The sequence below is a fragment of the Balaenoptera ricei genome, chromosome 17 (genome assembly GCF_028023285.1).
Source record: "Balaenoptera ricei isolate mBalRic1 chromosome 17, mBalRic1.hap2, whole genome shotgun sequence".
Classification (NCBI taxonomy): Eukaryota; Metazoa; Chordata; class Mammalia; order Artiodactyla; family Balaenopteridae; genus Balaenoptera; species Balaenoptera ricei.
Window position 1 is genome coordinate 904,742 of NC_082655.1, and position 26,706 is coordinate 931,447.

The 26,706-nt window shown below is 61.0% G+C and overlaps 2 protein-coding genes across 7 annotated transcripts; one reads left to right on the forward strand and one right to left on the reverse strand.

The window, feature by feature from the left end:
- Positions 1-205: 205 nt before the first annotated feature.
- On the forward strand, positions 206-13,873 carry FAM83H (family with sequence similarity 83 member H). 6 transcript variants are annotated; one of them, XM_059901206.1, is made up of 5 exons: positions 206-227; positions 7,456-7,917; positions 8,861-9,025; positions 9,111-9,235; positions 9,466-13,873. In XM_059901206.1, exons 2-5 carry the CDS (start codon positions 7,471-7,473, stop codon positions 12,227-12,229), a joined length of 3,501 nt encoding a protein of 1,166 aa, XP_059757189.1. In that variant the 5' UTR covers positions 206-227; positions 7,456-7,470; the 3' UTR covers positions 12,230-13,873. The 6 variants fall into 6 exon arrangements, with proteins under 6 accessions (XP_059757189.1, XP_059757192.1, XP_059757194.1 ...); XM_059901209.1 differs by lacking the exon at positions 206-227 and adding an exon at positions 3,327-3,461; XM_059901211.1 differs by lacking the exon at positions 206-227 and adding an exon at positions 3,327-3,436.
- A 1,698-nt stretch (positions 13,874-15,571) lies between these two features.
- MAPK15 (mitogen-activated protein kinase 15) lies at positions 15,572-21,836 on the reverse strand. The gene is given in 15 exon segments (XM_059902084.1): positions 15,572-15,756; positions 15,759-15,825; positions 15,947-16,075; positions 16,164-16,297; positions 16,413-16,590; positions 16,716-16,821; positions 16,939-17,079; positions 17,365-17,422; positions 18,211-18,350; positions 18,539-18,702; positions 18,806-18,936; positions 19,844-19,934; positions 20,040-20,069; positions 20,323-20,421; positions 21,678-21,836. Coding segments are annotated over 15 exon segments (1,644 nt in total). The 5' UTR covers positions 21,747-21,836; the 3' UTR covers positions 15,572-15,649.
- Positions 21,837-26,706: the final 4,870 nt, after the last annotated feature.

Here is a 26,706-nt window from a genome sequence, read left to right on the forward strand (position 1 = left end):
CGGGCTGGGGCCCCGAGCCGCTGAGGCTCCGCGAGGTCCAGCTGTGCCTGGCCCAGGAGCAGCTGCTGCTGGAGGACCGGCGGCGGCGGGTCCAGCTGCAGATGCAGCTGTGGCCGCAGCAGCTCCGGGAGGAGCAGGCCTGGGTGCAAGTGGAGGGGCTGGAGCTGGCCATGGCCTTGGAGCAACTGCGGAGCGAGGGCCTTGAGGCGCTTCGGACCCAGGACCGGGTAAGGCCTGGAGGGGGTGTGAAGGTGCGGGAGGCTCCGGACAAGCCCCAGGGGCGTGGTGACCCTGCGAGCCACCTACAGGTCCTGCAGGGCTCCAGGAGGCCGCAGCCCGGTGGATGTGTACCGCGGCACACCTGTGGGCCCGCTTTCACGTCTGCGCAGTGAGGCTGGTGCCCACCACACAGGGCATGGCAAAGACCGCTGCACAGGAAGCCCTCTCGGGCTGGCCCGATGCTTGACAGGTAGAGGGAGCCCAAGGAGGGAGCTTGTTTAGGGAAACTGAGGCAGAGGTGTCTCTGCAGAGAACCCAGGCACCCTGGCCAGGTGGGCCGGGGCGGGAGCTACCCAGCACAGTGCTCGGAATGTGTGGGGTGAGGGCTGGGTCCAGGGCCCAGGTGGACAGTCAGCAGGTAGCAGAACTGAGGTCCGTCATCCCCCCTCCCTCCCCGACACAGTTTCCTGGCCCACCGGCCGGGCCTCCTGTCTACTGCAGAGCCTGTTCCTAGGGCTTGAGATGGCGGAAGCCGCACGTGGCGCCTGAGCCTGTCATCCTCGTTCCTGGACAGCTGCCGCCTCAGATGCGGCTGGGGCTATTTTGGGGAGCTAGGGGCTAATCTGGCTTGGTGTGAAGAGCAGTCGCCACCCTCCCTCCAGATCTTGGGATCTGGGAGGCCTCTGGGGTCCAGGCCCACTCCAAGCAGAGGGGCTGCAGCAGAGCAACAGGGTGTGGGGCTCTCTTAGCAAGCACAGACCCCAGTACAGGCCTGGGCGCTGGGAGGACCTGGAGCCGCAGCCTGGAAGGTGCTGGCAGCTTAGCAAAGAACTCAGATGAGTGTCGTGACGGAGAAGAAATGGGACTCAGAGAAGAAGAGTAACAATAGGTAGGAGTGGACATGGGACGAGATGCCCTTCCTGGCCCATAGCAGGACCAGGAGGCCAAGGACAAGCTGTCACGTTTCAGCCTGGAAGTGGCTAAAGAAAGGATGGCCTGAGGGAGCGGCAGCAGACAAGAAAAAGCACAGGATAGCCTAGGTGGAGCAGAGGGTCAGAGTGGACCACATGCTTAGTCTGAGAATTCCCAACATGAACTCAAGCCCTGCCCTGTTTCAGAACCTATATTCAGTCCACACGGGCCTGCTTCCCATCTCCATGTGTCCTAAAGCCACGTTCCTCTGAACACTGTCCCCGGGACCCCAACCCCAGTCCCAGCCCCAGGGGTACAAGACTCAGGGTCAGGGTCTGGAATGGACATCTGAGCTCTGAATTCTCAGTCTACCACACTCAAGCCTGACTCAGAGATCCCCTGAAGGCCATTCTCAGAGAGAAAGGTCTTCCCGGAAGGACTGTCCCTGGGTGGCTGCATAGCGTGTGTCACAAGTCAGAGTGTGAGCAGATCGGGCGTCAGAGGGCTCACACTCACCAGCAGCGGCTCTTGGCTTGGCTCTGTGGAGGGACGTCTGCCACTTCCCTGACGCAGCTTTGGGTCCCCGCTTCTTACTGCTCCTTCTCCTGGGGGTGAGTAGGAAAGGTCAGGGAGGGTGTGGTCAGAGTGGCAGCGGCTGTAGGGCCAGCATCACACACTGGCTTGGACCTGTGTGGACGGACAGCAGGTGCCGAACTGGGGAACACAGGATCACCCCGACAACACAGCTTCCTGCCGGCTTCCTGGCCCACCCGCCTGCCCCTGGTTCTTGGGGTGTGTGTGCCCAGCGGCCTGAGTGGGAATGCCTGGCAAGAACATCTGGCCACAGCTTGTCCCCCTTGCCCTCATTCCCCTGGCCCCTCCACCCTGGCTCACCCATCCTCACCCCAGGGTCGATGTCGGGTACCCATCTCCCTGCTCCAAACTACTGGGCTGCCAGCTGGACCAGCTTCATCCTAAGCACAAGCCTGAGCCAACCCTGCCTTGCTGAAGCCTCCATGCCCCCACTGTCCCCAGCACCGCCGCCAGACACTGACAAACACCCCCCCCCCGCCCCCCGCCCACACCGGGCATGCCCAACCCTCTCTCGTCTTGGCCTCAGCAGGTGGTGTTGTCAGGGCCTGGAAGCAACACCCCTCTCCCTAGTCCACTCAGTTGACCCCAGAATTCATTTCCTCGGGAGGCCAGCCCCAGGCGGTGGGTTCTGAGTAGGGATCTGAAGTGTTTGTGGGGGACGCTGGGGGGACCGAGGCACCTAGGGGCAGCTGAGGGCTTCCGTGTGTCTCTGTGCATGTGTGTGCACACATGCACACGGAAGGAGCATGTGGGGCTCAGAGTGCTTGCAGGGTCCCACGTCTGTGTGGGGGTCGGTAATGCAGGGTCCCCGGTTCGTGAAGGACTCTCAGTGCTCATGTAGTGTCCTGTATGTTGCAGGGTTCTGTGGGGGTCAGTGCATGAGGGAACCCCGTGCATGCAGAGCGTCCTGTGTGTGTGGAAACGGGCATGTGCCCGAGGATGGCAGGCGCAGGACTTGGTGTGCTTGTAGGGTCCTGTATGGATGCAGGGTTCTATGTGCACGGGGGGGTCCTATGTATGTGGGCGCTCAGTGTGCGTGTGGCATCCCTTGTGTGTGCAGGTCACTGTGTGCCTGTGGAGTCCCCTGCCCACAGGTGTGTGCAGAGGACCCCTGCAGTCAGTGTCTGTTACGCATGAGCGTGGGCGTGCCAGTGGGGTCCAATTATGTGGAGGGGGCTCGGTGCCGGGATTGGTCTGGGAGGGGACTGGTGTGGGGTGGTGTCCACACGTGTGGGAAGGAAGGTCCCTTGGGTGCAGTGCTTTTCCTATACGTGTGTGAGGTCGGGGATCTGCGGTCAGGGTCCCTGTGTGCCCGGGGCGGGTCCCAGGTACTTATGGGCATCCGAGTATGGGGGCGTGTCTGCGCGGGCGTCGGGGTGGGGGACGTCCGGGTATGGTGCGGGGCCCCTGTGCTCACAGGTCCCCAGGCCCTGCCCTGCCCGGGGCTCGGCGCCGCCTCCACCGTCTCACCTGCTTCACCTGCCTTCCGCAGCCAGTAGGCGAGGCCAGAAGCACCGCCCCCCGCGTGGGGCTGGCCCGTTTCCTAGCGACTGAGCCGGAACTTCCGAGTCACCCTGACTTCCGGGGCGAGGGTTCAGGGGTCGGGCTCAGGGACCTTAAGCCTTCGGCGAACAGATGGGCGCCTGGGGGCGCGGGGCCCTGGAAGTCGGGGCCTTAGCGGTCTCCGGGGGTAGCGGGCCGGGGTGCCGGGGTGCGCCGCCGGGGGGCACGGCCAGGTCCGGGGCGCGGGCGGGGGTCCGGGGGAGCCGGGGCGCGGGCGGGGGTCCCGGGGGCGGCGGCGGGCGGGCGGCCGGCGGAGGAATGCGGGCGCGCCGCGGGTGGGGCCGCTCCGCCCCCAGGTGCTGCCCGGGCAGGCAGACAGCAGGGACGGCGGGCGGGGCGGGGGCGGGAGCGTGAATCAGGCCGCGCGGCGGGCGGACCGCGGCAGGGAGTGGCTGCCGGACCGACCGGACCGCGAGGCCGCTGGGCGGCGGTCGGCTCCTGCTGCCCTTGTCCCGAGACCCCGCGCACCTGGCCAGGTAGGGCCCCCTCCCCGGGCTCCAGCCGGGCGGGGCGCGCGGGAGGGGGAGGCCGCGGCCGGGCCGGCAGGGTGGGGCGGGGTCGGCGCCACCGGCGCCCCCCCGCGCGGCCTCACCTGGGCGGCCCGCCGGCCCGCACCTGGGTCGGGTCCTCGCAACCCAGAGCGGGGCGGTGGGAGCGCAAGCGCTGCCGCGTGCACGGGGGTCGGGCGGGGTCTGCCCGAGCTGGGGACGAGGGGGCGCCGCGGCCGCGTGTGCCGGTGTGGACGCGGGCGCCCTCGCTCGACGCCGGCCCAGGAGGAGCCGAGCGGGGAAGAGGCGCCGGGCCCGGGTCGAGCCAGCCCCGGCTGGCCCGACTTGCTCCCGCCCTCGCGGCCTAGCTGGAGTCTGGAGAGGCTGCCGGGCCTGGTCTGGACCCTTCCCTGGGGCGCCCCTTCTAGGCCGCCATGGCCTGTGGGTGGCCCGAGTGGCCAGGGCTCAGTCTGGTTCACACCGTAGGGTGCAGGGGAGAGCGGAAGGCCCCGATTCCCTGGCGCCCAAGTCCCTGGACTGGGGTGGGTGGATGGGACACCCGGCCCAGTCAGCCTAACTCCCTGGGGTTCAGTAACCCCCTTTGGCCCTGCAGTGTGCACCGGAAAACTGCCGCTCACCCACTTCCAGACCATGAGCCTCCCCTGCCGGGATCTCACCCCCATCCTCCTCCCCTCAGCCTAATGCCTCTGTCTCCGTGGCGCAGGGTCCGTTCACCTTGTGCGCTCGCCCCAGATCCTTCCCTCCGGATGAAACCCCAGGCCTGCCCTGTGGGAAAGACTTCCGGTGGAGGCCCCTGGTAAGGGAGCCCACTAGAGCCCTGAGGGCCGTGCCTGGAGGCTTTGACGCTGTGTCAGAGGTCAGAGGTCAGCTGCCAAAGCGCGGGATTCCTGCTGAGTCATCGGCCTGGGTGGGATAAGCGCCCCTCCCTCCCTTAGGGCAGGCATTTGGTAGGCAAATGTGAGGGGAGGCACGCTGCTGGCTTCTCCACAGCTGGCTGGGAGTGGCCACTGCCCGGTCCACAGTTCAGGTGTGTGCAGACCCATGAAAGGAAACAGGCAAAGGAATAAAGTCTTCGGGATCATGGGTATAGCTGTGTGGGCCAGGGCAGGGCCACCTGGCGGGCTCACTCACGACGGGCGCCCCTTCCTGACCAGTCCTGTCGGATGAGAAGGTTCCTTGCCCACCCTGGGATCCCCTGTCCCCCCCACTGCATGCAGCCTGGGCAGTTCGTATTGATTCCCTTCCCCAGTGAAGTAGGAGGGGATGACCTCCCTTCTAGCAGGTCTCCCCGGCTTGGGAAGCGGCACCCTCAAAGGCTGTCAGCGGGATAGCGCCTCCCCCGCTAGTCACATACAGTTGGAGATCACACACACACCCTGCTGTCAGATATGGGGGTCCCCCGCAGTGTGGGGGGTGGGTGGGAGGAACTGGGAGTTTGGGATTGACACATATATACTACTGATGCTATGTATAAAATAGAAAACTGATGGGAACATATCTATAGCGCAGGGAGCACTGCCTAACGCACTGTAGTGTCCTAAATGGAGTGGATGTACGTATACGTGTGGCTGGTTCATTTTGCTGTGCAGTAGAAGCTAACACAACATAGTAAAGCAACTATACTCCAATAAAAATTAAATTTTAAAAAAAGACAGTGTGAGACACCCCCCCCCCCGAAAAAGTGTCATCAGGTACAGGGTGAAAACCTAGTACAAACAGGCCCACACCTGATACCTGCGTGTGCGCAGCCGCAGTCTGGTCCTGGTACAGTGAGGCCGTATGTAACCAGATACAGTCAGGGGACGGTGCCCCCTCTAAGGCATGGCAGAGCAGCTTTTCCTCAGTCAGACCAAGTAGCATCTCCGCCAGGTGTGACTGAATGACACACGGGTACGCCCCATCCCCACCTCCATGTCACATTCAGTAGCCTGTCACCTCCCAGGGAAGGCAGGCAGGAGAGGTTCCCCAGGTCATCCTGACCCCCCAACTTTATCAGGCAACAGTTTCCGGCGGGCTATGGACCCCATCCAGTCAGCTTTGTCCAGCGGCACCTGCAGGGCGCGGGGGGGCGGGGGGCACTCTGGGTTGTCTGGCAGAACCGCCTCCCCAGCCAGGACCGACGTTCAGGGAGCCACAGGCTAGGCAGGATCGGCTTCCCGCGGACCCTCCTTCCGGGCCAGGGGGAGGAGCATCCGGGTAGTTCAGGGATCCTGGGGAGATGGGCCCTGGGAGCCAAATAAAGACGCGCACCTGGCCTTCCAGGACCAATGACCGCTTTTACCCAGGCCAGGCCCCCATGCAGGCCCTTTGGAGGCAGGTGGGCTGGAGTGGAGCCAGTGGGGCGTGGCTGATGTGAAGTTGAGGTGAGCGGTGAAGGTGGAAAGGCACCTTTGGAGCCCAGGACGAGCCCAGTGGCCACAGCAAAGGGCTCTGACTTCCTCGGGGTGCGGCAGGGAGCCCGGCAGTGACCAGAAACTTGGAAAGGTTGCTGCTGCCACACAGGGCCGGGCTTGGCAGGGACAGGCCTCTAAGCTCCTGCCAGGATTACAGGCCTCGGGGAGGGCTGGTGCCTGGGGTGTGGCCCAGGGAGGTGTCTGAGATGGGATGGTGGACAGGGGCAGAGAGCAGGGGTCAGGGTTCGGAGGGCTGAGAGGTCAGCAAGTGGATTGTGGGGCTCAGAGTGTGTGACCCTGTAGGGCAGGTGCAGGAGTGGCCAGGGTCTGTGGATGGGGCTTAACGCTGCGTCCCAGGACAAGCTCTGTGTCCTGGGCCAGGTGTGCTATCAGGTCAACCCTGACAGCTGCATTGAAAAAAAAATGTTTTAATACAATTTTTAAAGGTTACACTCCATTTACAGTTACTACAAAATATTGGCTCTATTCCCCCTGTTGTACGAGGCATCCTTGGGCCCATCTTACACCCAATACTTTGTACCTCCCCCTCCCCCACATCTGAGTCTGCTTCTTTTTTATTATATTCACTAGTTTGTTGTATTTCTTTCAGGTTCTACATACAAGTGATATCATACAGTATTTGTTTCTCTCTGACTTGCATTGTACAGTGGAGGTAGCAGGCCTGGGAGGCACAGGGCGCAGCCCAGGTTCCCCCGGCACGGGGGGCAGAGACACACAGGCAGCGGCCCAGCTTGTCCAGCACTCACAGTGCCAGGGGCCACGAAAATGCATTCAGGTCATAAAATCAGAAGAAAAAAGTAAATTTAACAGTAAAGGCTGGATTATATTTTCTTTATTCCAACTATCATAAAATATCATTACTGGTTTCTTGTTTTTAATGGAGGAAGGGGTCCACAGAGGCCATAAAGTGACCTGAGTGGGGTTTGTGTGGAGCCAGAGCCCCTGGCAGGAAGCTGGGGCACCAGATGCTCCCTGGCTCCTGGTAAAAGCAGGGGCGTGGCCAGTACAGCCAGAGCGACGAGAGACAGCTGGGATGCCTGTGTCGGGGCGTTCTTCTGATGTTCCCCCAGCTAGGGGGCATGCTAGGTTCTGGGGGTGCCCTGGAAGACCTCCAGGCACGGGCTGAACTCCACAGCCCACGCAAGGTCACTGACAGCCCCTTCTATGATGCGTATCCACGTGTGTGTGTGGGGGGGGGCCCAGAGCCCCTGCCCCTGTAACGCGTCTCCCTGCTCTTCCCCCAGCTCCCTGGCCCCGACATGGCCCGTCGCTCCCAGAGCTCCTCGCAGGGGGATAACCCCCTGGCACCCGGGTACCTGCCACCCCACTACAAAGAATATTACCGCCTGGCAGTGGACGCACTGGCTGAGGGCGGGCCAGAGGCCTATAGCCGCTTCCTAGCGTCCGAGGGAGCACCTGCCTTCCTGTGCCCTGAGGAGCTGGAGCACGTGAGCCGCCACCTGCGGGCCCCGCAGCACGTTGCCCTCGAGCCCCCCGAAGGCAGCCCTCCCAACATGGACTTCGATGGCTCCTCGGGCACCTACTGGCCTGTGAACTCAGACCAGGCAGTGCCTGAACTCGACCTGGGCTGGCCCCTGACCTTCGGCTTCCAGGGCACTGAGGTTACCACACTGGTGCAGCCGCCGCCACCTGACAGCCCCTGCATCAAGGATGAGGCTCGAAGGATGATCCGCTCTGCCCAGCAGGTGTGCTGTCAGGCTCAGCGGGCAGTGGGGAAGGGCAGCCTGAGCTGGACCTTGAAGCATGAGTAGGAGTGTGAGGGTGAAGGAGAAATAGCATGCCCAGCTTAGGGGGCAAGGGTGGGGCCAGGGCTGGCTGGCCAGGCCTCTCCAGGCTTCACGCTGCAATGAGGGCTCCCTGGCAGACTTGCCGGCTCATCAGGGGTTTGATTATCGCAAGCTGCAGACTGCACAGGTTTGCTTGCCCAGGGTCATGGCCAGTGCCCAGAAACTCAGGGGCTCTGGGGTGGTTGGGGTTCCTCCTTGCCTGGCTTTACTGTTCAGAGAATTCTCTCTAGTTCTGCCCTTGACTTAGCTGATGGCTTCTTACCCCTGTGCCCTCAGCACCCCAAACAGTTGGCAAATAGCAATGGGAGCCTGTTAAACCATGGACCCTAAGGCAGCAGGTTCAGACGCTAAAGACCCCTGCCTCTGCCCACTGCCCCCCCGTCCCCCCCGTGGGAACCCTCTCCCAGGGGCAGAAATGGAGCCTGGGGCTCAGCCCCGATACCTGCCCTGGGATCCTGGGAGCTCAGCCGTCTGTAAGGCAGGGGGGTTTTGGGGGCCTCATCTGCCTTGCCCCCTGCGCCATCAGGGCTCTCTGCCCTGGGCTGAACACGCACCCCTAGCTGAAGGACAGCCCGCCCCTAATAAGCTGCAGGCCCTGTGCCTGCCTCAGGCTCCATCATGGGCCACCTAGCAGACCAGCAGCCCCATATCCCCTCTGACAGCCCCCTTCTTTCTGACCCCCATTCCATGACAGGACCCCACTCTCCCCTGGGATGGGCTAGTGGCCATTGTTGACATCCAGAGACAACCTGCCCTGGGGGCGGAGGCGTGGAGGTATGGCTAGAGAATGGTGGGGACCGCGGAGGGGTCTGTCCTCCGTCCCTGATTCAACCCCGCGCAGGTGGTGGCCGTGGTGATGGACATGTTCACCGACGTGGACCTTCTCAGTGAAGTGCTGGAGGCCGCTGCGCGCCGCGTCCCGGTCTACATCCTCCTAGATGAGATGAACGCACAGCACTTCCTGGACATGGCCGACAAGTGCCACATCAACCTGCACCACGTGGACGTGAGTGACCGGAGGGCGGGGAGGGGATGGCTGGGAGGGAAGGGTAAAATCCCTCTTCAGAGACGTAACGCCTCTCCTGCCCCAGTTCCTACGCGTGCGCACTGTGGCGGGCCCCACCTACTACTGCCGTACTGGGAAGTCCTTCAAGGGCCACGTGAAGGAGAAGTTCCTCCTAGTGGATTGTGCCGTGGTGATGAGTGGGAGCTACAGGTGCGCCCAGCCCCGTTGCCCCCCCCCCCCCACCCAGCCCCAGCACCTCCCCATTAAAGGGCCTCCTCTCCAGAAGTCCTCCTCCTGGAGCCCCTGACACAGCTCCACCCGGTCCTGCCGGGCCTGGGTCATTACTCGGCCCCGCCCCTTCCTTCCCCCTAACCCTGGCCCCGCCCTTTCCCCTGACTGGTCACGCCCCCTCCCTCTGACTGGCCCCACCCTACTCCCAGCTTTATGTGGTCCTTCGAGAAGATCCACCGGAGCCTGGCACACGTGTTCCAGGGCGAGCTGGTCTCCAGCTTCGATGAGGAATTCCGCATCCTCTTCGCACAGTCCGAGCCGCTGGTACCCTCCGCCGGGGCGCTAGCCCGCATGGACGCCTACGCCCTGGCTCCATACGCGGGGGCTGGGCCCCTCATGGGTGGCCACGTGACCGGGGCGTCGACCCCTTTCTCCTTACCCAAACGAGCCCACCTCCTGTTCCCACCGCCTCGGGAAGAAGGCCTGGGCTTCCCCTCATTCCTCGACCCCGACCGCCACTTCCTGTCGGCCCTCCGTCGAGAGGAGTCACCGCGGATGCCAGGGGGCGCCCTGGAGCCGCACGCGGGGCTGTGGCCACTGTCGCGGCATCTGGACGCCGAGGCCGGACCAGGCGGGGAGCTCTTGGGCCCGCGGGGCTTCTTTCAGGCGCGGCACCCAGAGATGGAGGCCTTCAAAAGGCACAGCTACGCGGCTGCCGACGGCGCGGGAGCCGTGGAGAATTTCGCCGCTGCGCGACAGGTGTCGCGGCAGACGTTCCTCAGCCACGGCGATGACTTCCGCTTGCAGACCAGCCACTTCCACCGCGACCAGCTCTACCAGCAGCGCTACCAGTGGGATCCGCAGCTTGCACCGGCGCGCCCACAGGGCCTGTTCGAGAAGCTGCGCGCCGGACGCCCTGGCTTCGCGGACCATGACGACTTCGCGCCGGGCGCCGGGCAGCGCTTTCCGGAGCTCGGCCCGGACGGACACCAGCGGCTGGACTACGTGCCATCCAGTGCCTCACGGGAGGTGCGCCATGGCTCGGACCCTGCCCTCGGGCCCGGGCCCCGCGCTCTGGAACCGGCCGGGGCCCCACGCCCCAACCTGGGCCAGCGCTTCCCTTGCCAAGCGGTGACGAGGCTAGGCCCAGAGACTGTGCCCAAGCCAGAGCCCGAGCGCAGAGGCCGGCCCGAGGGGCGGGCGGGACTGCGGCACTGGCGCCTCGCCTCCTACCTGAGCGGCTGTCACGGTGAGGACGCTGGCGACGAGGGCCTGCCCGCACCCATGGAGGCCGAGGCCTATGAAGACGACGTGTTGGTTTCTGGGGGCCGGGTGGCCGCCGGGGACCTGCTGACCTCGAGCTTCCGTGCGCCCGCGTCTTTCCCGAGCTCCGGCAGCGGTGGTGGCGACGGCCCCGAGCCCGAGGGCCTGGAGGCAGGCCTGGCCAAGCAGGACTCTTTCCGCTTGCGCCCGAACCCGTTGATCCAGCGCAGCTCGCGGCTGCGCTCCTCGCTCATCTTCAGCGCGTCCCAGGCGGAGGGCACGGGCGGAGCCGCTGCGGCCACCACGGAGAAGGGGCAGCTGCCGCCCAAGGATCAGGTGGCGAGCGAGATGCCGGCGTCCGGTGGCGAGGCCGTGCGCTCTGCTGTCTCCACCAAGGTGGCCGAGCTCCTGGAGAAATACAAGGGCCCGACTCGAGACGCCGGCGGCGTGGGGGCAGCAGTCACGGTCGCCAGCCACAGCAAGGCTGTCCTGTCCCAGGCGTGGCGGGAGGAGGTGTCGGCCCCTGGGGGCGGTGGCAGCGAGCGCCGCAGCCTCGAAAGCTGCCTGCTAGACCTGCGCGACTCCTTCGCGCAGCAGCTGCACCAGGAGGCGGAGCGGCAGCCGGGAGCCGCCGCTCTCTCCGCCACGCAGCTGCTGGACACACTGGGCGGGAGCAGCGGCGGCGCTGAGCCGCTGCCCTCCCGCCTCCCCTCCGCCCGGGGCCGCTCCGCCTCCCCGCGAGGGCGGGACAGCCCCCCACCCGAGCGGCCCGGGGCGCACCAGACGCCCCACTCTGAGCCAAAAGGGAACCCCACCTCAGCTTACCCCGAGCGGAAGGGAAGTCCCACGGCAGGGCTTCCCGGCCGCAGAGACAGGCCCACCACGGGATTCACCGAGCAGAAGGGAAGTCCCGCTTCCGCCTGCCCTGAGCGCAGGGGGAGCCCGGGGCCCCCGGGGCCCCCTGTGCCGGAGCGCATGGGCAGCCTCACCCTCCCCTTCTCCGGGGAGTCTCCAAAGACCGGGCCCACGGAGGAGGCGCCTGGTGGTCCCATGGAGATCCTACGCAAGGGCTCTGCGCGGCTGCGGCAGCTGCTAAGCCCCAAGGGTGAGCGGCGCGCAGAGGATGAGGGCAGCTTCCCGGTGCCACAGGAGAACGGGCAACCTGAGAGCCCCCGGCGGCCATCGCCAAGCCGGGCTGACAGCACCGAGGCTGCCACAGGAGATGAGCGGGGCCCGCAGGCGCGCGTGGCCTCGGCCACGGCCAATGCCTTGTACAGCAGCAACCTGCGGGATGATACGAAAGCCATTCTGGAGCAGATCAGCGCCCACTGCCAGAAGCATCGCGGAGTCCCCGCGCCGACCCTGACCCAGAGCAGCCCTGAGCTGGGCCACCCACCAGCTGCCGGCGGCCTGGCCCCTGACATGTCCGAGAAGAACAAATGTTCTGCCATCATCCTCTCAGACAGCCTGGAGACCCAAGGCCGGCTGAACCGCGCGCTGCCAGCCAGCGCGGAGGAGCGCGACCGACTGCTGCGCCGCATGGAGAGCATGCGCAAAGAGAAGCGCGTCTACAGCCGCTTCGAGGTCTTCTGCAAAAAGGAGGAGCCCGGGGGCCCGGGGGCCGGGGAGGGCCCGGCAGAGGACACCAGGGACAGCAAGGTGGGCAAGTTCATGCCCAAGCTCCTGGGTACGTTCAAAAGCAAGAAGTGAGTCTCCTGGCCCACCAGCCCGGGTCGGGGTGCCGGCATCACGGTCAGGCAGAACACCTGGTCCTCAGCCAAAGCCTTCGGAACCTGGCTGAGCACAGCCAGAGCTTGGCTCCACTTGAGGCTCACCTGGTGGTCCTCCCTGCCTCTTGCCCCTTGGTCTCTCCTGCCTAGGGGCTCCAGCCCCTAGCTGCCCCCTGCCCTACTTCCCCAGTTCCCGCTCTTCTCACACCTCAGTCTCTGGACCCTCAGCGCCACCCGCCCTTCTTCTGCATCTGACTCCACCATTTCTTTGGGCTTCAGGTCCCCTTTGGATCACCTCAGGGACCCATCTCTCTGTGCCTCAGTCCCCCATCTTTCAGGGGGCCCTCCTCTGTGCCTCAGTCCCCCGTTCTCTGGGGTCCTTGTGTCTCAGGGTGTCTGTGTCTCAGGGGTCCCCTCTGCTCATAGCCTTCTGGCTGTGCTGCGGCCTCTCCTCTGTGCCTGGCAGCCCCATCCTCTCTCAAGGCCTCCCACCTTCTCAGGACCTGTCCTCCCCACCTGCATCCTAGGTCGCCGGGTTCACTTCCTGCCCTGCCCCTCTCCACCCTCCCGGCACCTTTCCTGGCGGCCCATCCCTTCAGCGTGGGGAGGGGGCCCCTGAGGGGCTGCCCTGTCGAGGACCGTGGTGCTGCTCCCACAGGGCGCTGGCGAGGAGCGAGCGCGCCAGGCTTTGCGGCACAGTAGTCAGGTGGGTGCTACCCTCACAAAGGTCCCTGGCAGACGCGTGTTCACAGGTGCCATCCCCAGCCGCGCCGCAGAAAGGGGCTGGATGTGGAGCTCTTGTTCTGTGAGGGCAGAGGACAAGGCGCAGTGGCACCTGAGCCCCAGCCCACCGCTCCGAGGGGTCTCCGTGCCCCGTGAGGTGGGAGTGGTCCTTGCCCTGCAGGTGCCCAGCAGACCCCAACTCCACCTTGTTCTGCATTCTTTCCACCTTTGTCACCAACCCCCCAAAAATCTGTCCAAGGTTCCCCACTTAGCTTTCTTGTATCTTTTTTTTACCTCCGGACAGTAGATCTGGAATGACACGTTTGGGCACCAAATGCTTAGAAAGCCTCCCACAGTAGGTGCTAGTACTGTTAAATTAGTGTTTGCGCTATTTCTTTTTAAATAGTTTTTTTTTTTTTTTTTTAAGTATAAGGAACCCCAATTGCTCTGGCTGGGAAAGGATTTAAGGAACAAGACTGCTGAATGAGGCAGCAGTTCTGACTGAGCAGCTGGAAAAGGGAGGGGAGGTGGGGTAGGGGGACACCTACTCCCTGGCGGCTCACAGTCCAGTTACCAAAGCCACCACCCAGGAACCACAGCAGAGACTTTGGTTCGAATGGGAAAGGTCACTGGGGAGCCGGACAAGCTGGAGCATTTCTGGGCCTTGACATGCTTGTTGACGAGTTTGGTTTTACCTGGCCTGGTGCACAGCTGTTCTCAGCAGACCTGGCCGGGCCTATCGCTGAGGGAGGCCCTCGCAGGAAGTGGAGGTTCTGCCCAGGGAGAGGCCAGAGGCCTTCAGAGCCTCCCGTCTGCATCCTCCACATCGTGCTCAATAAGACATCTCCTTAAATGTGATTCTGCACATTTTGGTGTTAATAATAAAACAATGCACAAAATATTCCAGCATGTTCCCAAATATGTGTGTGTGTGTGTGTGTGTGTGTGTGTGTGTATGTATATAATTATATGTGTACAATCACCCAGTTATATATTGCCAACTTTAGCCTTATGAACTTCTCAGATTCCCTCTGGACACCACCACCCCTCCCTGTGGAGTGTACTAAAGACCCCTCCCCCTCTATACTGCCATACCTCTACCCGCATCTTCTAACCAACACAGACCCCTTCCACCTCTCAGCCCCTTCCTGTGCAGGCCTCACTTCACTGCCACACTTAGCTGCCTACTGCCCATCCTCGCCGCCACCTGGCCCTCTGTGTAGGCACAGCCCCTGGTTGCCTAGCCCAGCAGACACTTCCCAGCCTCGTCTCGAAGCTCCCGTTGACCTGGGGCTTCCGCTGGCCTGGGTGCCAAGCAGCCACTTGCCCAGTTGTTTGGGCCTCCCTAGCGCTCCAGTCCCAGCAGCACTGCCTCTGCACTCAGGGCTGGACTTCTTGGGCCCCCTGCCCCTTTCTGGGCAGTGGCACTCATCCTACAGTCTCATTTGTCCCCCTTGTTTATCACTTGGGGCTATGCCTCAGGCTCTAGAAATGCAGACAACTGCCCCTTGGGCAGTCCCCATCTCGTGAATAGCTCACCTCCAAGCCACAACTGTGGTGGCCCCATCCTTGGCCTTCCCCCAAGCCCTGTTCTCTCTGCCTTTGAATCTCTCTTGTAGCTGCCAGGTCTGGGTCCACCCTCTGCCCAGCTCTCCTTGCCCAAGCCTCGCCCTTCCTCCTCAGCAGCCCGTGTCTTTTACAGTAGGGCAGAGCTTCCTGCTCCTGGCTTCCCCGCACAGGCTGAAACCCTGAGGCTGTGGGCTCCTCCTGCCAGGCAGCCGAGAAGCGGCCTCCCTGTGTCCTGACCGCTGCCCAGGGTCAGATGCGGTGTGAGGCATGCATGGGACCAGGAGACACCTCAGCGCCCGCTGGGCCCCTCCCACCTCCTTGCCGCGCACCGCCCCCCCCCCACACCCCCCCCCCCCCCCCCCCCCCCGGCCTGGGCTCACACCAGGCCCTTTGCCTGGTGATGACCAGAGGAGGGAGCCTTGAGCCCCGCAAGACATTTCCAGCTGTTCTCCCCCTCCCCCAACCAAGGCCTGGAGACAAACTGGGTGCCAGTCACTGTATTGCTGGGGCACGGGCTGGGCTCGCTGACAACTACAGTCAGGGCCGCTGCCCCATCTTGTCCCTTTTCCCGCTCTGGCTCAAGGCCACAAATGTGGTCACACGGTAGCTTGCACCCAGGCAACAGATGCACTGCACAAGACCCTCTCCTGCCAGGACCACCCTGGGCACAGCCTGCAGCAGCCCCAGCTGGGATCTGACGTGCTCAAGCACCAGGCAGGCCTGCTGGGGACAAAGGTGACCAGACAGGAGCCCAGGGTGACAGCATACGGTGCCCACAAGGCTTCTCAAGGGCTCTGTCCTCGGAAAGGGGTGGGCTGCAGGAAGCCGAGGAGGAGAGTTGGGTAGGCAGGCTGGCACAGACCATACTTTATCGGAGAAGGTGATTGAGGCTGGAGTGCGAGCCTCATCTACTCCCCTGGAGGCCTGGACAAGCTCCAGAACCCAAACGTGGCCAGGAGAGGGCGGGTTGGGGAAAAGGTGGGTGGAGAGCACTGGGGTCTCGGGCGGGGTGGGGGGGAGGGCGGCCTGGAGGAGGGGCAATCCAGGGACTGGGGGAGGGGCACGAGGCTGGGCTCCGGGGATGGCCGGTTGAAGACCCGTAGGGCGGCTCAGGCGCAGGGTCCGGGGAGCAGAGGCAGGCAGCCCAGCGCCGAGTGGCAGACGGTCCCGTAGGCTTGGGAGTAGCCCCCGAGCGCGGCCCGCGCGGCCCCCTGGCCCCCTGCGAGGCCGAGGCGCTGAACATCCTCCGGCCGGGCCGGGCCTCCCGGGGAGGCCGGGTAGGAACCTGCAAGCAGACGAGGATCGTCGTAGGAGGCGTGGAGGGAGCGCCCTGAGGCGAGGGAAGCGGACGGGGGAGGGGGAAGGAAGGTGGAAGGGAGGGGAGGGCGGGAGGGGCGCGGGCTCACCGGTCGCGTGCCGGCCGCGTTGCCACCACGGCCCGGGTTCCGGTCACTCCGGATCAAGGCCTGGACGGCCACCTGGGCGGCGGCCTGCGAGGTCAAGGAGGGCGCCGCCCCCCTCCCGCTGGGCTTCACCTGGGAAGGGGCGTGTCGCAGGATCACTGGCACCGTCGCGAAGGATCTGCGGGAGGGGTCCTCCCGTGCCCCCCTTCCCACGACCTACCCAGCAGGATGCCGAGGGGAGCCCTGCCGTCGCCCAGCGGGGCCCTTTCCCTCTCGCAAGACCTCCTGGGGGCGGAGGCTGGTGCAGGGGGGCCGAGCTCTGCCTGGGAGGGTCCTTGGCTCCGCCGGGGACATCTGTGGGGTCGGAAGATCAAGTCCCGGAGTTACGGGTCCCGCGCTGCTGACGGTTGGTGGTCCCACACAGCAGGGACCCCAGCAGCTCCACGCGGGCGGCCGCCAGACCACACACCGTGCGCGGGGCCGTGACCGGGGTTACTTCGAGGCCGGCGTCCGGGCTTCCGCGCAGGCGAGCCCGAGGGCAGCTTGGCCGCGGCTCTGGGTTTCAGCGGGGCCGCCGGGGGCGGGGGGACGCCGCCCAGGCCCGTCTCCCTCGGGACGCGGCCGTTACCCCTGCGCTCCAGGATCATCTGGGAGAGGCGAGGGGGCGCTCGGAGGTGCGCGGGGTGGGCGTCAGGGGGATGGGGGTCGCTGGGGCAGGGGAGGCTTCGAGGGTGCGTGCACGGGGGATGATGGGGGTCGCGGGCCGGAGCACCTGATAGAGGCGGCTGCGATACTCGGTGGCCGAGACCTGGGCTCCTTCGTGCACCGGGGGCCGCACGTCCGCCTCCAGGGCGCACTCCCGGGCCGGGCAGTGGAAACTGCGGGGGGCCGGCGAGGCGGGTGCTGGGGCGGTGAGACCTGGGCTGCCGGCGGGCGAGCCCCTGCGACCTCTCCGGCCCACGGCAACCCCTGCCCGGCCGCCGGGCCTCCCCTACCTCTGCACGTAGGGGTGCTGCCGGGCCTGGGCCGCGCTGAGCCGCTTGTCGGGGGGGGCAAACACCAGGAGTCGCTTGCGGAGGTCCAGGGCCTCTGCGGGGGTGTCGGGCGGCAGGAGGGCGTCCAGTGTCTGCCCCGGCCTGTGGGCAGCCGGCCTATCCGCCGCTCCAGGGTCCCCCCCCCCCTTCCTGCTCCGTGCTCCCTCCCAAGCACCACCCTCAGGCAGCGGGCAGGTTCGCCAGACCCCTGCTTCCCTTCAGGTCCCCTCCTCTCCAAGGCCCGGTGCAGCTCCTGCCGCCGGCCCAGGGCGAGCTGCGCCCACACTGGGGCCTCCTCGTTTTTAGCCTGACCAACAGTTTCTGGGCTGGGGAGCCTGAAGGTTGCGGGAAGGGCGCTGGGGCCGGTTCCGAAGCCCCCGCACTCACCGGGACCCCAGGCGCTGCACAGCCGAGGCGCCGGAGCCGGAGCCGAGAGCCAGGAGGTCTGGGAGTGGGCGCAGAAGGCAGGGCAGCTCAGGGGGGTCGCCGGCCACCGCTTCTGACCCGTTGAGCCACCTCCTCTCTGCAAGGCCTCGGCTCTCTGGCAGGGCTCAAACCCCGAATACCGGGTCGTGCGCCGCCACTCGTGCATAAGCACACCCACACGTGCGCCAGTCCTTACACACTCCTGCACCCTCCGTAGGCTGCACGCTCACACGTGCACACGCGTCCCCCATACCCTGTGCTCCCACCTCCACAGGGGAGCCCCTTGCCTTCTCCATCAGCGCAGAAACCCGGGGAGAGGACAGGGCTCCTCCAACGCTGTCCTTCGTCCCCCTCCCCCAGGGAGAAGGAAGGACCCCTGCGGCGCGCCCCCCCCCCCAGCCGCCTCCCTCCACCTCTTTGCCAACATCCCTGTCTGGCTTCCAGCACAGTGTGGGTCGCCCCTGTCACCCCTCCGCAGAGCTAGTGCCCTTGTCCTGACCCGGATGGACCCTTCATGAGCACCCTTTGACCCTCGTGGACCCTGTGGCCCTGGTGGACTCTGTCCAGTTGCTCCCCGAAGCCCCCAGCAGCTCCCCTCTGGGCCCACCCTCGGCAGGGCCTGCCCTTTCCGTTCTTCCCAAGGCTTCCGGACGCTCCCCGTCCCTCCACCTTCACGTTCCCACCCCCATCCCCTCCCGGCTGTCCTGCATTCTCAGTCCTGGTCTGGCAGGTGCTGTCCCTCCCACAGCTGTGTGCTCTGACCCTCAGTGTCCCTGGTGCCCGGCGGACCCCCGCACACATGCTCACCCTCCTTGGAGGGTGGTGGGATGGCCTCCAGAATCAGCTCCAGCTGGTGGAGCGTGGAGGCGCCGGGGAACAAGGGCCGCCCCGCTAGCATCTCCCCCAGGATGCAGCCCAGACTCCACATGTCCACCCCGGGGGTGTACCTGGGGCAGGGGGGGGGGGTGGAGCTGTGGGGGGAGCCCCAGAGGCAGAGGTGGGGGTGGGAGGAGGTGCTTCTGGGGGGTCTCGGACACTGGGGGCATAAGAAGGCCCAAGGGCCCTGGCGGGGCAGGAGAGCACAGGGGGACTTGCAGGGGGAGGTGGCGGCGGGGTGGGGGTAGGTCACCGTTACCAGCTCGAGGACAGCAACACCTCCAGAGCCCGGTACCATCGCGTGGCCACGTACTCCATCAGGGCATGGCCCTCGGGCCCCTCAGGGAGGCCGCTGAGGGAGTGGGCGAGGCCAAAGTCACAGAGCTTCACCAAACAGCTGGCGTCCAGGAGAACGTTGGATGGCTGGGGAAAAGAGGTGGGCTGAGGGCTGACATGGGTGGCGGCTTGAGGACCCTGGAGTAGGGGTGCGGGCCGTGGAGCTCAGTGGACAGGGCTTGGGCGGCACCTTCTGGTCCCGGTGGATAACTCGTCCTGAATGAATGAACTTGGTGGCCCGCAGGAGCTGGTAGAAGATGTAGCACTTGTGGGTGTCCTTTAGCAATGTGCCCTTGCAGATGACGGCATTCAGGTCGGTGTCTGGGGGTGTGTGCAGGTCAGTCTGGTGGGCCTGGGTAGAGCGGGCCAGTCTGGCCCACTTTGAGCCCTCATGGGGGCGCCTCAGCCTGCCCAATGCCCACAGACCCCAGGTCCCACTGGCCAACCTCAGAGCCGTGTCCTGGATGCGTGCACTGCCCAGGAGCCCCCGATGGCTTCTCAAGCTTGCCCACTGTCTTTGTTGGCACAGCAATAAAAGTTTGTGGAATTATTTTTATACTTTATTTCATGTTGCCTTTGCTTTACCAAATGAGTAGAAAAAAGAAAATGCAGGGCTTCCCTGGTGGTGCAGTGGTTAAGAATCCACCTGCCAATGCAGGGGACACGGGTTCGAGCCCTGGTCCGGGAGGATCCCACATGCCGCGGAGCAACTAAGCCCGTGCGCCACAACTACTGAGCCAGCGCTCTAGAGCCCACGAGCCACAACTACTGAGCCTGTGTGCCACAACTACTGAAGCCCGCACGCCTAGAGCCCGTGCTCTGCAACAAGAGAAGCCACCGCGATGAGAAGCCTGCGCACCGCAACAAAGGGTAGCCCCCGCTTGCCGCAACTAGAGAAAGCCCGCATGCAGCAGCAAAGACCCGATGCGGCCAGAAGTTAAATAAATGAATAAAAATTTTTTAAATTAAAAAAAGAAAAGAAAATGTAGCTGCAAACAGTGGACAAAGCAGAAGACTCATAGACAGGGTTCAAGATACTTGCCACCAGGCCTTGGGGGCTGACACTCTCCAGCTCCACAGGGACATTGCCCAAGCTGAGTGCACTGGCTACTGCAGGGACCCAAGCAGCAAAGGAACGTACAGAGGGAGCCAGGCCACTGGGATGTGGGTGGCAGGATCCTGGGCCAGGACAAAGGTGGGGCTGGGGTCTGAGGGAGGCCTCACTCACCCATAGACTCAAACAGCAGGTAAATGTCCCTGTCATTCTCTGCCCAGATCACATCCAGGAGGTGGACGATGTTGGGATGGTCCCCAAATTCCTGGGGAGAGAGCGGGGGCTGTGCCCTGGGGGTCAAGGGGCCAGACTTCCCCTTATTTGGAGAGACTACACCTGGAGAAGCAGGCAGACGGCCTTGGTCACTCACCTGGAGCAGCATGATTTCCCGGAACGTCCTCTGGAAGGAGACAGAAACGTGAGTGTGGGTGCAGAGCAAGAAGGAAGCCCGTGTCTGGAGAGGATGTGAAGGGACTGATGCTCGCCACCTGCACACCCGCTGGACCATGAGGTCTCAGGGGGCGGTGCTCTGAGAAATGCCAGAAACCTGCTGTGATTGGGCTTCAAGTTGTGCCTTCCAGACATAAGGCAGCAGGGGGCCCACCCCACAACCCTGCCTCATCCTTTCCCACACCGCTTTCCTACTCACTTACTTGGGCATCCGTCTTATCCTTGAAGGCATCAAAGATTTTCTTGATGGCCACGACCTCGCCAGTCCTCTGACCCACCGCCTTCCACACGATGCCGTAGGCCTGGGGAGGAGGGCGGTCAGCCTGCTGGGCACAGGGCCATCCCCTGCCCGCCAGACCGCCCCCTGCAGGCATGAGCCTCCTCCTTCCTGCTCTGGTTCCGGGGTGAGGGGCGAGGCCCCCGAAGCTGCAGGCCTCCAGAGGAGGCTGATAGGAACAAAGGGGGGTTGGAGGCCAGAGAGCATCTGGGGAGGCCCCAGGAGGATATGAGGTCACAGATGGGAGGGAGCTCCTGGGCAGGATCTGAAGCCTGTCCCTTCTCCGACAGCCTTTCATCCTTTCAGTCACCCTGAGCCCTCTCTCGTATACCCCATCCAGCCTGTCAGCAAATCCTGTTGGTTCCACCTTCAGGATTCATCAGAATCCGAAGACTTTCTACCATCTCTGCTGCCCCCGCCCTGGTCTGAGCCTCTCGCACCTCCAGCCTGTATCACTACACTGACCTCTTAACTACTCTCTCTCACCCACTCCCACTGTTCATCCTCAACAGAGTGGGCAGGGTGAGCCTTGTAAAGTGGTACCAATGGCTGCTACCCTCCCCGTGTCACTCACAGTAAGAGCCAAAGTCCTTGCAGTTCCCCAAAGCCCCACCTGATAAGACTGTCCCCCCAGAACTCCTATCCAGTTACCTCAACTCTGCTGTTTCCCAACAGCCCAGCAGGTCCTTGCCTCAGGGCCTTTGCACGGCTGCTTGCACTGTCTGCAACTTTCTTTTCTCCCCTCCCTCATCACACACTTGCACACACCCAGTGACACACCTTCACGCATACACTCTCACACAGTCCCACATGCTCACACAACCACAATCACAAATGCACATGGGCTCACACAAGGTTCTGGCCTCCACTCTGCCCACTCCATTTACTGGGATAGTAAATGGAGTGGGCAGAGCCCTTCTTGGGCAGAGCCTGGGATCTGCCCTTCCCCCTCAGCGACTGGATGACGTGTGCCCGGTCTCCCTAGAGCATTCTGTGGGCACGGGAGAGGCAGCCCGGGAGCCGGGGGTGGTGGGTGGGGACGGTGGGTGGATGGGGCACCAGGGTCCGAACTGAAGCCTTAGGGGTCCTGGCTGTCACCTGTCTCCCAGAGCCAGGTGACAAGTTCCCTGGGAACAGGCCACACCTCCAGCTCCTGGGGGAGGCAGGACCCAAGCCCAGGAGTCCCTGGCAGAGTGGAAGGCCTCAGTCCTCCGACTGGCCCTGTCCACTCCCTGCAGGTGGCCTGGTCCGGCGGACGCCCGGGCGCCTCCCCGAGCTCACCCCGTTCCCGAGCCGCCGCTTGAGCAGGTATCGCTGAGCAACGTGACGGTCCATCTCGGCGGCGCACATGCCGGCTGGTGGGCGGGCGCCAGGAGGCCTCCAGACACGCGCTGGGCTCGAACTGTCGAAACCAGTTGCCTTGGGAACCGACGGCGAAGCCCTCCCTGCGCCTGCGCCGGGGCGGGGCAGAGCGGGGTCTGCAGCCCAAGCCCCGCCCAATCCGGGGCTGCCGTGGAGCCCCACCCCGCAGTCCCGCCCCCTCGGCACCGCCCCCGGACCCTCGCCGCCTTGGCGACTGCACTTCCGCGTGGCGCAGGCCAGAGCCCAGAAGGTGTCCCTCTCCTCCCTCCGCCCTCCGCCCCCCGCCCCACCTGCGCCCAAGGAGCCTGCTGCAGCCTCCAGAACCTCTCCACCTATCCGTGCAGTGCCCACCGCCCGGGACGCTCTTTCCTCCCTCCGCCTTGCTTCTCCGCTCTCTGCTAAGGGGGTGCCGACGGTTAGGGTGTCATTCGCAGACAGCCCCTCCACTCCTTGGGTATTTGGCGGCAGGGGCCGGGCCATCCCCAGCGGGTGCGGGCGCTTGAACTGGGCAGGTGCTGAGGCACCGCCAGGAAACTGAGGGTCAGTTCCAGGGCGGGGGTCCCGGCAAGCGGCTGGGAGAGCAAAGCTGGAGGGGGTGAGAGTCTATGAGACTGGCTGAGAGGGGGCTGCAGTGCGCAGAGGTCAAGCGCCAGACGGTGACCAGAGCCTTGCAGAAAAAGGAAGCCAGGTAAGGGGGCTGACGGGCGGGGGTAGCCAGGGAAGGAAGTGGGAGCACAGCCCCTTGGACGCTGGAAGAAGAGCATCGAGGGGACAGCTAGGCAAAGGCCCCGAGTGGGAGTGTGCCTGGCGCGTTGGAACCACAAGGAGGCCCCGTGTGGCTGGAGCCCTGGGATGGAGACCAAGGTATCAGCAGAGGGCGGTGGGCAAAGCTGGAGGGGAGGGCCGTGATTGTGAATGAGACCCGGGCTGTGGCAGGGTCTGATCACGCCGGGGCGGGGAGGAAAAAGGGGAGAGGAGGACACAGTGGAGGTGAGAAAGAGCGGTTCTGGCTGCAGTGGAGCCCCTGGATTTGCTGTGGTGGGGGGCTGTGGGTGTGAGAGAAAGAGGAATCGCAGATGACGGCCAAGTTCATGGTGGGGGGGGTTGTCTGCAAGAACAGGGCTGAGATAGGAAGGCAGCTGATAGACCAGGTTTAGAGAGACGAGGAATTGGAACACTTTAAGAGGCTGATAGGACATCCAAGTGAAAAATCATAGAAAGACCTGACTGTGGAGTTGAGGGATGAAGTGACATGCACTGGGGGTGTGGATGCAGGAGGTGCTGGTGATTTAAAGCGGTGGTGAGGCAAGACCGCGGGGCCGAGCCCTGGGCCCTCCAGCACTCAGGGTGAGCTCCCAAACTGTCTGGGGACCAGAAGTTTTAAAATCTTTCAATCTGTTGTGGACCCATAATTTTGTAAAATACAATAAAAATGAATTACTAGAAAAAATTTTAACCATAGATATACATAAAAGTCCAACATTTTTATTAGGTTCAACAGTCATAAAATTACTCTGTCCTATAGCTAGCTATGTTTCTCAACTCTTCCTTGTTATTTCTGAGTTACTTCATTGTAGACCTGTCACAGTTTGTGAGATGACGCTATAGACCGAGGAGGCATCTGGGCGGTGGGATGAAGGCCAGGGACACATGTGCTGTCGAGTGGCCACGTGAGGACATAATGTCTGAAATGGAAAGAGAATGCAGATTAGGACTTGAGATACACTACATCCTAATGGAATGGCTGCCCTTAAGAAGACTGGCCCCACCAAATGTTGGTGAGGGTGTGTAGAGACCGGAACACTCATACTCTGTCGATGGGCGTATAAAATGCTACAGCCACTTTGGGAAACCATTTGGTAGTTTCTTAAAATGTTTAACAGAAATTTACTGTGACCCAGGCATTCTACCCCGAAGTAGCGCAGGCTCAGTAGTTGTGGCGCACGGGCTTAGTTGCTCCTTGGCATATGGGATCTTCCCGGACCAGGGCTCGAACCCGTGTCCCCTGCATTGGCAGGTGGATTCTTGACCGCTGTGCCACCAGGGAAGCCCAATAAGCATTTGTTAAGTTAATGAATATTATGTGCAGAACTAAATTCGCAAGTTCTTTGAAGGAAAAAACTACTTTCTGTATCTTTCAGCATCTCCTATAGCATTCATAGAGTGCCCTATTCTTAGGTCCCAATAAATATTTTTGATAGATATAGGGAAGAAGATGCTTCGTCATATGATTTTATATAGCATGCTGAATGATCTTTCTAGAGGATATAATTTTTTACAAGAATAATTTCCCAGGGATATGTAATAGAGCACTGAGTCAACAACTAGTAGTCAAGAAATGGAGCCTCTAATCCCAATTCTGGAACGGTGTCACTGTGTGACAATGGACAAGTGACATAACTTTGCAACTCGGCAGCATCCTCATCTGTAAACAGGAATACGAAAAAAATCAGAGCTAGAAGGACCTGAAAGTTTTTAGTCACATAGAAATACTAGAACATTGTCCAAAATATACAAGAAAGTTCATGGCAGTATTGCTTGCAATAGTGAAAAACTGGAAACAACCTATGAGTACATCAAGAGGAGACTACATAAATGAGGTCATGAAAAACAAAGGAAGACAGAAATTGTCACAGACCAGAGAACACTAAGGAGATACGATAACTAAAGGCACCGTGGATTGGATTCTGGAACTGAAAAAGGACAGCAGTGGGAAAACTGGTGAAATTTGAATGAAGTCTGGAGTTTAGTTTGTACACAGGCTATACAATGTCCCGAGAGGACTAATGATGAGAAAAATGTCAATCACAGCTTTAAGCCCTTGGTTTGGAAGGAGCCAGTGAGAAAGCGGACTGGAAGGGGATGTATGTACAATTTCATTCACAGGAAATAGGTAAAGGATGATACTTTCCTTGCACTATCCACCCCAACAATAACTTTGTGCTCCTGGTGCTTGAAGAGTCTCCATATCCTGGTGAAGAGAATTCCCATGCTTGGGCAGCTGGCCCCCTTTCCAGCCACCTGGGTGACCTGGACACCCCCAGCTCAGGCTGAAGCGGGGGAGGAAGACGTGCTGGAGCCGACACCCCTGCTCTGCTGCTCCTGCGCTGGCTGCTGGCCAGCCTCCTAGGAACCAGAGGGAGGCGAAAGGCCAGGCCTCCCTGCCACACAGCGTGGCCCCGACGCTGCCTCTGGGGCACCCTTCTGGCTTGCGGACGTTGCCTCCATGTTATCTGCAATGAGCCTCATGGACCACTGTCCTCCTCTAGCTCAAGTGACTTGGCTTGAAATTCAGTAATTCATTTTTCTGATTGATCAAGTCTGCTGTTGATGTTCTCCACTGGGTTTTTAATTCTTCATTTCTATTGTATTCTTCAGCACCACAATTTCTGTTTGGTTCTTTTTTATGATTTCTGTCTCATTGTTGAAATTCTTGTTTTGTTCATGTGTTGTTTTCTTGGTATTGTTATCTATCTTTGTTCTCTTGTAGCTCACGAACAATTTGGCAATCTCTATAAAAAATGTATAATGTATGTATCGTTTGATTCAAAAGGAATTTGTCATACAAAAATCTCACAAGCAGGCAAAAATAGTTTTCAGTAGCATTGTCTTAGTAGGGAAAAGTTGGTGACAAGGTAAGTGTTCATCAGTATCAGACTGGTTAAATTAATCATACTTCAATTATGCTATACAGCTATTATTATATATAGAATACCACATAGCTAGTAATGTGTTTTATAATATTATATCTATATATACTGCCCTGAAAAAGTTACTGAAGATACATTGTTAAGCAAATAAAACATTTACAACAAAAAATAAGTAAATAAAAATAAATAAAATTATGGACAAAGGATTTGAATAGACATATCTCCAAAGAAGATACACAAATGGTCAGCACCACAGGAAAAGATGCTCAACGTCATTAGCAATCGGGGAAATGCAATCAAGACACATGAGGTCACACTCAGTCACTAGGATGACTTTAAAAAAAAAGTCTTGGCAAGGATGGAGAGAAATCAGAACTCTCATACAGTGCTGGTGGGATGTAAAATGGTGCAGCTGCTGTGGAAAACTGGCAATTCCTCGAAAAGTTAAAGATAGAATTACCATATGATCCGGCAATTCCACTTCTGGGCATAGATCCAAAATAACTGAAAACAGATATTCAAACAAATACTTGTACACAAGTGTTCACAACAGCCTATTCACAAAAGCCAAAAGGTGAAAACAACCCAAATGTCCATCAACTGATGAATGGATAAAGAAAATATTATCTATACAGACAATGGAATATAATTCAGCCATAAAAAGGAATGAAGTACTGATATGTGCTACAATGTGGATGAGCCTTGGAAACATGCTAAGTGAAATAAGTCAGATACAAGAAGTCGCATATTATATGAGTCCACTTAAATGAAATATTCAGAATAAGTACCTCCATAGACACAGAAAGCAGGTTGGTGGTTCCCAGGGGTTGGGGGGAGGGGAGATGGGTAGTGACTGCTTAATGGGTACAGGGTTCCTTTTTGGGCTGATGAAAATGTTTTGTAACTACATAGAAGTGATGGTTACACAACATTGTGAAAGTACCAAATGCCACTAATGTGTATACTTCAATATGGTTAATTTTATGTTATGTGATTTCACCTAAAAAAAAAAAAAAGTTACAAGGCTTGGGAGGAAGCAGGAGAATGGAAGCCGTATCCAGGAGAAAAATAAGCTGATAGAACCAGACCCATAAATGACAGAGATGATGGAATTGGCAATGACTTTAAAAACAGCTACTATAAATATGCTCATGGATATAAAGAAAGCATGAATATAGTGAAATAAGAAAGGCAAATTATTTAAAAGAACCAAATGGAATTTCTAGAGCTGAAAAATAAAATGTCTGAAATGAAAAACTCATTGGATGGACACAGCATAAAAAATGATCAGTGAACTC